At 43.8% G+C, this 10,226-nt stretch overlaps 1 protein-coding gene across 1 annotated transcript in view; it reads left to right on the plus strand.

Moving 5' to 3' along the window:
- AKAP3 (A kinase (PRKA) anchor protein 3) overlaps positions 1–7,462 on the plus strand; it is a 24,454-nt gene extending 16,992 nt beyond the window's left edge. Inside the window, exon 5 of the mRNA XM_010844989.1 lies at positions 7,085–7,462. Within this exon, the coding sequence (XP_010843291.1) occupies positions 7,085–7,240 (156 nt within the window). The 3' untranslated portion in view covers positions 7,241–7,462. The remainder of the gene's footprint in view (positions 1–7,084) is intronic.
- The last annotated feature ends 2,764 nt before the right edge of the window (positions 7,463–10,226 follow it).

Raw genomic sequence — 10,226 nt, forward strand, 5'->3', positions numbered from 1 at the left:
CCGGTGTTCTTGCCTGGAAAATCCCATGGACGGAGGAGCCTGGTAGGCTGCAGTCCATGGGGTCGCTAAGAGTCAGACACGACTGAGCGACTTCACTTTCACTTTTCACTTTCATGCATTGGAGAAGGAGATGGCAACCCACTCCAGTGTTCTTGCCTGGAGAATCCCAGGGACGGGGGAGCCTGGTGGGCCGCCGTCTATGGGGTCGCACAGAGTCGGACACGACTGAAGCGACTTAGCAGTAGCAGCTTCCCCTCACCCTAAGTTCCGAATCAATTGATAAGTAAGACTAAAGAATAAGGCAGACAGAAAATCAGCTTATTATTGTTGTTACTGATAAAGGTAAGTGTGCTTTCTGCCTCCTTTCTTCTCCCAATTTAGGCCTCAAAACTGCTCATGGAAGGGAAATTTTGAGTCTGGGAAGCTTTTCTTTACGTAGTTGGTGCTCCATGCTAATGAAGGGGAATTGAGAGACCACCCCCACAATATACACAGTCTCTCTCTCTTTCTCTCTCTCAGGGTTGTTGTTGTTGTTGTTGTTGTTGTTTTCTCAACATTACTTCCTCTCAATTAAGAGAAGTGGAACAATGGCATTTACTACTTAAGTAATAGGAGGTGGCACCAGAGGCTGGGGTTATTATAAAAAGCATCCGTCTTCTTAGAAACCAGAGGATATGGAGGAAGAGGCTTTCTCTGTTTGATGCATGGGGTTAGTAGCGCTTATAACTGGGTTACTTGGTGTATCTGATGACCAGGAAGACACAGGACTGTACTGCACACAGAATAGGCTACACTCAGCCTAAATGAGAAACTGTCTCTCCTGTCGACTTGCTCCTTTTGCAGCAACAGTACTCTGTAGGCTTGTTCCTTGCGTGTCTGTGCACCAACAGTGTTGGCCAGTGCAGAACCTCAGGCTCCACTCCTGACCTACAGAATCAGAACCTTTAGCAAAACCCCCAGTTGATCTGTGTGCCTGTTCCACGTTGGGCCAGAGGACAGAACATGGAGATCCAATCTTAGATTTACCCCTAAGAGTACTTGCTTGGCAAGTTCTGTCTGTTCACAGTTTTTCCAGTCTGTAAAACAAATTATTTTGTGTGTGTGTGCTTAGTCACTCAGTCGTTTCTGACTCTTTGTGACCCCATGGACTCTAGCCTGCCAGGCTCCTCTATCCATGGGATTCTCCAGGCAAGAATATTGGAGTGAGTTGCCATTCCCTTCTCCAGGGGATCTCCCTAAACCTGGGATCCAACCCAGGTCTCCTGCATGGCAGGCAGATTCTTTACTCTCTGAGCCACCAAATTATTTTCATAAGTTGCAATTAGCAGAGGAGCCAATATTGAGGAAAGCTTTAGACTAATGAAAAAATCTAAAAAGAAGCATAGCTTTCACATGTACAGTATGTGAAACAGGCTTTGTTCTGACACCATCTTTTAAGTCTACCTCATCCTATGTAACAATCATAATACATTCTAGATTATTTTGAATTAGAATGTCTATGCTACAATTCTCTAGAATGAGACAATAGACTTGCAGGCTTCCTTCTACACACACACACACACACATTTTCTTAAAGGAAAAGAGTGGGAAACATGACCAACAGCACATGCAAATGTCACCTAGTGAGTAGATTTGTCCTGAGCAGCAGCATATTTTTAAGAAAAGTTGGATGGCGTATACATCAAAGAAACTATGTAAATATGAGTTGCGAAATTTTTTTTGGAAAGAGACTTAATATAGGCAACTATTTTCATGCTAATGCTGGTGATTAAATCTGGCAATACCAGCATACCCATGAGCCCAATTCCTTTAAACAAATTTGTATCCATTTTAAAAAAACTGTTGGTGACACCCTGCAGCATGTAGGATCATGGTTCCCTGGCCAGGGCTGGAACCCAGGCCCCCTGTACTGACAGTGAGGAGTCTTAACCATTGGACCTCCATGGACGTCCCTGTATCCATTTTTGAATAGGTAATGTGTACATACTTCAAAATCCAAAGGCACACACAAAAAAAGATGCACAATTAAAATTAAGGACTTTTTCTCATTTTTATCTCCCCATTCCATTGCCCTCCCTGGAGAAAACCATTCTGATCAATTTCTTGTTTATCTTTCCAAAAATGCTTATGCAGCATACAAGTTAATACATATTTGTTGTTCAGTTGCTAAGTCGTGTCTGAATCTTTGCGACCCCATGGACTGTAGCCCACCAGGCTCCTCTGTCCCTGGGATTTCCCAGGCAGGAATACTGGAACGGGTTGCCATTTCTCTCTCCAGGGTACACCAATTCGCACACCTATTAAAAGAAAATAAGAGCACCTGTTTCCCACATAGCAACTAACCTACAGTCCATGCCAAACTTTTGGTCTTTGCCAAGTGTTGCCTTACTTTGCACTTATCTTTTTAGGAATGATGGTGAATATCTTTTCATGTGTTTAAGAGCCATTTTTGTTTTTTAAAAATATGTATTTGGCTGCACTGAGCCCTTTTTGTGAACTTTTAGTTGTGGCATCTGGAATCTAGTTCCCAGACAAGGAATTGAACCCAGGTTCGCTGCCTAGGGAGCTCAGTGTCTTAGCCACTGGGCCACCAGGGAAGTTCCTAAGAGCCGTTTTTGAATTTCCTTTTTCATGGATGAATCATTTGTTTGTAAACTCTGCCCTTTTTTTTCTGCCAGGTTGTTGGTATTTTTCTTATGGATCTGTGAGAGTTTTACATAATACAAGGAAAATAGCCTTTGTGATATTAGATATGATTTTTTTAATCATTTGATTTTTGATTGATGTTTCGTTTTGTTGCTTTTGCCATGAAGTATTATTTTAAATGTTTACGTGGTCAAATATGATAGTTCATCTTTTATTTTTCCTAGATTTTGTGTCATATTTTGGAAAACATTCTCCACTACAAGATAGTAACAAAACTTCCCCATGTGTTCTTTCTCCTAGCACAGTTATGATTTTTTTTTAAATGTTTAAGGCTTTGGTCCACTTCAAATTCATTTTTATACAAGGTGTGACATAGGAATTCAGTCTTATTTTTTTCCAGATACCTATATGTCTTTGTTTTTTCCCTAAGCTTTCTGTTCTATTCCATTGAGTCATTCATCTGTTCTTACTAGTTTAATACTATTTTAATAGCATATTACTTTAATTATTGTAATTCTGTCATATGTCTTAATATTGATAGGACTAGACACTCCTTTTTCTCTGTCTCAGAATTTTCTAGGCTATGTTTCTCAGTTTCACCCCCAGCCACTGGTAATCATCAACCTGCTTTCTATCATTACAGATTTGCCTTTCATTTTAGAAAATAATGGAGTCGTAAAGTATGTAGCTTTTTACATCTGGCTCTCGACTATTAGCATAAGGTTTTTGAGGTTTATCCATGTTGCAGTATGTATCAGCAGTTCATTCCTTTTATTGCTGAATAGAATTTCATTGTATATGTTTTCTCTATTGATTCACCAATTAAGAGACATTGGGGTTATTTCCATTATTTTGCTATTATGATTAATGCCTCTATGAACAGTCACATACAAGTCTTTGTATGGATATATATTTTCACTTCTCTTGGTTGACAAGGAGTGTAACTGCTGCATTTTATGGTAAGTATAATTTCTTAAGAAACTGTTCAACTGTTTTCCAAAGAAGCTGTACCATTTTATATTCCTACCAGCAATTTCATTGATTTCAATTTCTCCATATCCTCATCAACATTCTGTTGATGGATTATGTTCTGTTTTTAATTATAACTATTATAGTGGTTTTTGATTGTGGATTTAATTTGACATACATACATTAAAATGACTAAAGATGTTGAGCATCTTTTTATGTGCTGATTAGCCATTCATATATAATCTTTGGTGAGTTGTCTATGTAAATTGTAAATCTTTTGCTCGTACTTTGACTGGGTTGTTAGAAAGTTACAAGGATTCTTGATGTATTCTGGATACAAGTCCTTCACCGGATATATATATTTTGCAAATACTTTCTGTCAGTCTGGAGCTTATTTTTTTTACTTAATGGAGTGTTTCAAAGAGCAGAAGTTCTTAACAATGACATCTAGTTTAGTTTTTACCTTCATTGCTTGTACTTGCGATGTCATATCAAATAAATCTTTGCCTAACTCCACTGTCCTCTACTGGAGGCAGTTTTGCCCCTAAGGGACATTTGGCAATGCCTGGAGACGTATTTTGTTGTCACAGCTGGGAAGGGAGGGGAGTTTAGCAGGGAGAGGCCAAGTGAAAGTGAAAGTGTTAGTCACTCAGTCGTTGTCCAGCTGTTTTCGACCCCACAGGCAAGAATACTGGAGTGGGATGCCATTTCCTTCTCCAAGGGATCTTCCCAACCCAGGGATTGAACAGCTAGTTATGTTTAGTCTGCTTTTCCTTTTTGTTTTTCCTTTTATTGTCTTCTTTTGAATTATTTTTAAACATTTTTCAGTCTTCCATTGTAATCCATCTGTTGGGTTTTGCTATATCTCTTTGTGTAGTTTTTTAGTGGTTTCTCTGGGCACCACAATCCATGTACTTAACTTGTCAGAGTCTACTTAGAGTCAACCGTGACCACTTAGGCTAGAATGTAGAAATCTTCCTGCCCTATGGGGCCCTTCATCCTTCTGCCTGAGACTGCCGTTATTTTATGTAATTAGCTGCCTCAGTTCAGTTCAGTTCAGTCGCTCAGTCATGTCTGACTCTTTGCGACCCCATGAATCGCAGCACGCCAGGCCTCCCTGTCCATCACCAACTCCCGGAGTTCACTCAAACTCACGTCCCTCGAGTCAGTGATGCCATCCAGCCATCTCATCCTCTGTCATCCCCTTCTCCTGCCCCCAATCCCTCCCAGCATCAGAGTCTTTTCCAATGAGTCAACTCTTCACATGAGGTGGCCAAAGGACTGGAGTTTCAGCTTTAGCATCATTCCTTCCAAAGAAGTCCCAGGGCTGATCTCCTTCAGAATGGACTGGTTGGATCTCCTTGCAGTCCAAGGGACTCTCAAGAGTCTTCCCCAACACCACAGTTCAAAAGCATCAATTCTTCGGCGCTCAGCCTTCTTCACAGTCCAACTCTCACATCCATACACCAAAGGAAAAACCACAGCCTAATTTAAAATTAGCTGCCTAAAATCTATTTAATTTTATTGCCTAAAATCCTTAGGCAATATTATTTTTCCTTTCAACCATAAAACATATTTTAAAGAATGGAGGCAAATCGTTCATCATTTATCCTGAGATTTTTACCATTTCTGTTGTTGTTGGTTTGCTCCTCATGTTCCCAGTTTCCTTCTGATACCATTTTCCTTCTGTGCAAGGAAACAGAATGCGCTTTTCTCGCGATGAATTATCTTAATTTAATCTGAAGTTTTATTTGACCTTCATTCCTGAGGCATATGTTTGCTGGACATAAAATTCTGGTTTGATGGTTCTTTTCTTTTAGTGCTTAAAAAGTGCTGTTTCACTCCTCTGTCCTCTGTGGTTTTTGATGAGAAATTCGCTGTCATTGGCACTGTTGTTCCCTCATGTATAATGTGCCATTTGTCACTGGCCACTTTTAGATCTTTTCCTCTTTTTCTTTCAGTTCAGTTCAGTCGCTCAGTTGTGTCCGACTCTGCGAGCCCATGGACCACAGCACGCCAGGCCTCCCTGTCTATCACCAACTCCCGGAGTTTACCCAAACTCATGTCCATTGAGTCGGTGATGCCATCCAACCATCTCATCCTCTGTTGTCCCCTTCTCCTCCTGCCCTCAATCTTTCCCAGCATCAGGGTCTTTTCAAATGAGTCAGCTCTTCGCAGCAGGTGGCCAAAGTATTAGTTTTCAGCAATTTGATGGTGATAGGTCTTGTGAATTACGGGGGTTCATCATATTTCAAGTTCACTATGCTTCTTGAGTTTGTCTGTATGTCTGTTAGAAAATTGGGGAAGCTTTCATGCATTATTTCTTTAAATATATTTCTGCACTACCCTTTTCATTCTCTAAGGACATAAATGTAAAACCCTCTGGAACTGTCCCACAGGCCCCTGAACTCTGCTTATTTTCTCAATCTTTTTGAAGGAGGCTTATTCTATCTCTTACACTGTTCAATACCGTTAATTTCTATTGTTGTGTCTTTGGTTTTCCTGTGTTTCCTTACTCATCTCCATCTATTTAGTCTTCATTTTGGATTTGGTATTATTGTTTAGCTGTACAATGACCATGTTTAACTGTACGGTGACCAGCTGTAAAATCAGTCTTCATTCTGTCTCCTCTTTGCAGAGACTTGTCTTTCCATCTGTTTCAAGAGTATCCTTATGCACTTCAGTCTCTGCCTGAAATTTCCCCTGAAAAAACACCTGATATTTGGCCTGTTAATCTGCCCTTTGAACTTCTCATAGAGTCAGTTGCAGAACGCACAAAATGGAAAGCTGGTTCCTTTGTTGCCACACGGATTCCAGATGAATGGCAGTATACTGGGCTCATATGAGAATACTTGCTTGGGCTTTTCTCATTTTATGCCTGGGAAGAGGATTAAACATAGGGTTCAGAGACTTGGGTATGAGCAGTGCCTCCGCTGATTTCTGGCACTGTATTACTGACAACCGTCACCTCTCAGGGCAACATTTTCATGGGGGTTGAATGCATCTTTGAGTCACCTTCCTGCTGTATCATCCCAGGGCTCTCTGGCCTACAGGGCTGAGAAAGCAGCATCTACATTGTCCTATGGCTCTTTCTCTCCTGTCTGTGTTGGTCTCTGGGCGGTGATGGGAGCCCATTTTATGATGTTGCAGTGAGCTTAAGAACTTCAGAATCCTTAGAAGGCATGAACACCATTGACCAAAGAGCCACTGGAAGCAGAAAGTTTTAGTCTTTATGGGACATCTTCCATATCACGGGCAGGGGGTTGTCGTTTAAATGAAGGGCGATGGAACCCACTTTCTTTTGTCAGACAAGCCAGCGAGTGTCTCGGTTTTGGAAGTAGTCTCAGCACCTCCCTGGAGGCCGTCCTGCGGCCAGGGACCTCCCCCAGCTCTCTGGCCTTGAAGGCCCCGCCGGACCCTCTGTGGGATGCTCTGCCTCCTCAACTTCCGCTTTCTTTTCCTCCCTCAGCTACTTCAGCTCTCGGCAGCTGCCGTGGAAAAGGGGCGCAGCGTAGGTGAGGTTCTACAGTCGGTGCTGCGGTACGAGAAGGAGCGACAGCTGGACGAGGCGGTGGGCAACGTCACACGGCTGCAGCTGCTGGACTGGCTGATGGTGAACCTGTGATGGGGGCCTGCCGCCGCCCCTCTTTCCCGCAGTGGGCCCCGCCTTCGCCCCTCCCTTCGTCCTCACTGCCGCGGCCCCCCTCTCCCGCCTCCTCACAGAGCCCCAACATTATCTTCATACCACTCACATCTAAGACACGTCATCGTGCGCTAGTCCCTGGATTTTGCAGATATTCTTGTCCATGCGAGCAAGGACGTAAAATAAAAATTACAGATAAATGGCTCCGAGTGTCTGGTTTCCTTGGGATCCAGTGCGACCAATGCCTGTGTGCTAAATCGCTCAGTCGTGTCCGACTCTTTGTGACTCCATGGACTGTAGCCCACCAGGCTCCTCAGTCCATGGAATTCTCCAGGAAGAGTACTGGAGTGGGTTGCCATTTCCTTCTCCAGGGGATCTTCCTGACCCAGGGATCAAACCTGGATCTCCCGCATTGCAGGCAGATGCTTTACCGTCTGAGCCACAGATATGGTCAATTAAGTCTCTTCAAGGAGAATGTCCTTTATTATTTAACCTCTTGCATGCATGCCAAGTCACTACAGTCATGTCTGACTCTTGCAACCACATATAGCCCACCAGGCTTCTCTGTCCATGGGATTTCCCAGGCAAGAATCCCGGAGTGGGTTGCTATTTCCTACTCCAGGGGACCTTCCCGACCCAGAGATCAAACCATGTCTCATCATGTCGCCTGTGTTTGCAGGCCAGTTCTTTACTCCTAGCGAGACCTAGTCAGTTCAGTTGCTCAGTCGTGTCTGACTCTTTGCAACCCCATGGACTGTAGCACGTCAAGCCTCCCTGTCCATCACCAACTCCTGGAGTTTACCTAAACTCGTGTCCGTTGAGTCGGTGATGCCATCCAACCATCGCATCCTCTGTCCCCTTCTCCTCCCGCCTTCAATCTTTCCCAGCATCAGGGTCTTTTCCAATTAGTCGGTTCGAGACCTGGGAAGCCCCAATGGGACAGCAAGGAGAAGCAGTCTCAGGAATGAAAGAGTCCAGTGGTTAGCAGAGTAAAAATACTGCCTGCCTGAGAGCCCAGCCAAACGCTGGTGGGCCTGTTGTCTATGGATACACACTTCCCATCGACCCATCCATGACTTGTGACTTCCCTGCTTTAAAGGGGTCCCTAAATAAGCCACAGTTTGTCAAGAGTTATTTCAGCCCTTTGTAACCATGCACGTACTTTTCAATATCCAATCTGAATCCTTTAAATTAGGCTACCAGGACCTGGCTCCTTGTCCTATTCTCCCCAGAACTGTCCATCTCACCTTTATCCTTGGTTGCAGACTCTCGGGGTCCAAAAAGGTCCAGAGGACCTGGGTTCAGTGGCCAGTCCTGTACCTCTCCAGATAGAAGATGTGGGACAAGTCACCTGTTAGGACACTGCTCTGACTTAATGTCCATATCACCCCACTTTAGAAGCACTTTCTGAATTATATGTTCTCCAGCAATTTTACATTCTCCATCCTTCCTTCTAGAAACTTCCTCCTCTGGTTTCTAGGTTTCCTATTTTTCTGCATGTCTCTGGGGCTCTACTCAACCCCTTACATGTTTCTCTCTGCCAGTTGTTCACCCTCTTGACGCTCCACTGTTCTCAGTCATCTTCCCCAGGTGATCTCACCCAAACCCAATGGCTTCAATCACCCAATGCCTCCCTTCATGGACTATGACACGGTGAGAAAACTATGAAGCCAGGTATATATCCCAGGCTCTTTCTGATGTTATGATCTTGAGTTTCTTTTGCACACATTTATCTGTACTGTAATTACAACGATATACAAACTGTGAGTTCACGTAGGCAGACTAGAAGGGCAGGTGGTGGATGAGTGGACACATCCAGTAGCTTGCTCATCTTCCAGCCTTCGGGAAACCTGTCATCCCCGGCTCCACGTGGTCTTAGAGAAGCATCAGTCATAGTATTGCCACCACCACACTGTGGGCTTGTAATCCCGGCTGGCCAACTGGAGGACCCCAATATCTCAGGCGCAGTGATGGGTTCAAATCCAATTACTTCTGAGACTTTCCTCCGAGCAGGAAGACTGCTACTTTTGATGGGAAGATAGTGGTCATCTTAACTTCTGGGCAGAGCTTCTCTTCAGAATGAAGTCAACCATAAATGAAGCAAGACTAACAGGGGGTGAGAGCATCTGACCTCCATGATCTTGTCTGAATTCCTAGGTCCTGCTGTGTCTCCGTTTACCCATCCTGATTCCCCACAGTCATTAAAACCAATAAATGCCCTGTTGTTTAAATGAGTTGGAACTTGGCTTCTATCATTCCCATACCAGAATTCTAACTGGCATAGGTTAACTCGGACAAGAGGGGAAAAGTTGATTATTATTTAGGGTTCTCTTAGTGATGCTGTTCTTTTAGTACTCTTAGTGATGCTCCCCTGGTGACTCAGATGGTAAAAAATCTCCCTGCAATGCAGGAGACCCAGGTTCAATCCCTGGGTCAGGAAGATCCCCTGGAGAAGAAAATTGGCAACTCACTCCAGTATTGGACTGAGGAGCCTAAAGAATCCCATGGACAGAGGAGCCTGGTGGGCTATCATCCATGGGGTCACAGAGAGACATGACTGAGCAACTAACACTTTCACTTTTACTAGTGATGCTGTAACATTGAATACTTAGCTCTCTTCCTGAGACAGACTGGGACCTGGGACCCTTAGCTGCAGTGCTTGCACCTGGACACACCTCTCCTCCAGCAACAAAATACAAAGAAACTGTATGGGACTAAAGACAACCATGTGTAAGAGCCAGACATCCTGGAATGTGAAGTCAAGTGGGCCTTAGAAAGCATCACTACGAACAAAGCTAGTGGAGGTGATGGAATTCCAGTTGAGCTATTCCAAATCCTGAAAGATGATGCTGTGAAAGTGCTGCACTCAATATGCCAGCAAATTTGGAAAACTCAGCAGTGGCCACAGGACTGGAAAAGGTCAGTTTTCATTCCAATCCCAAAGAAAGGCAATGCCAAAGAATGCTCA

This window comes from Bison bison, unplaced genomic scaffold (genome assembly GCF_000754665.1).
Source record: "Bison bison bison isolate TAMUID 2011002044 unplaced genomic scaffold, Bison_UMD1.0 scf7180017864213, whole genome shotgun sequence".
In the NCBI taxonomy this organism is placed as follows: domain Eukaryota; kingdom Metazoa; phylum Chordata; class Mammalia; order Artiodactyla; family Bovidae; genus Bison; species Bison bison.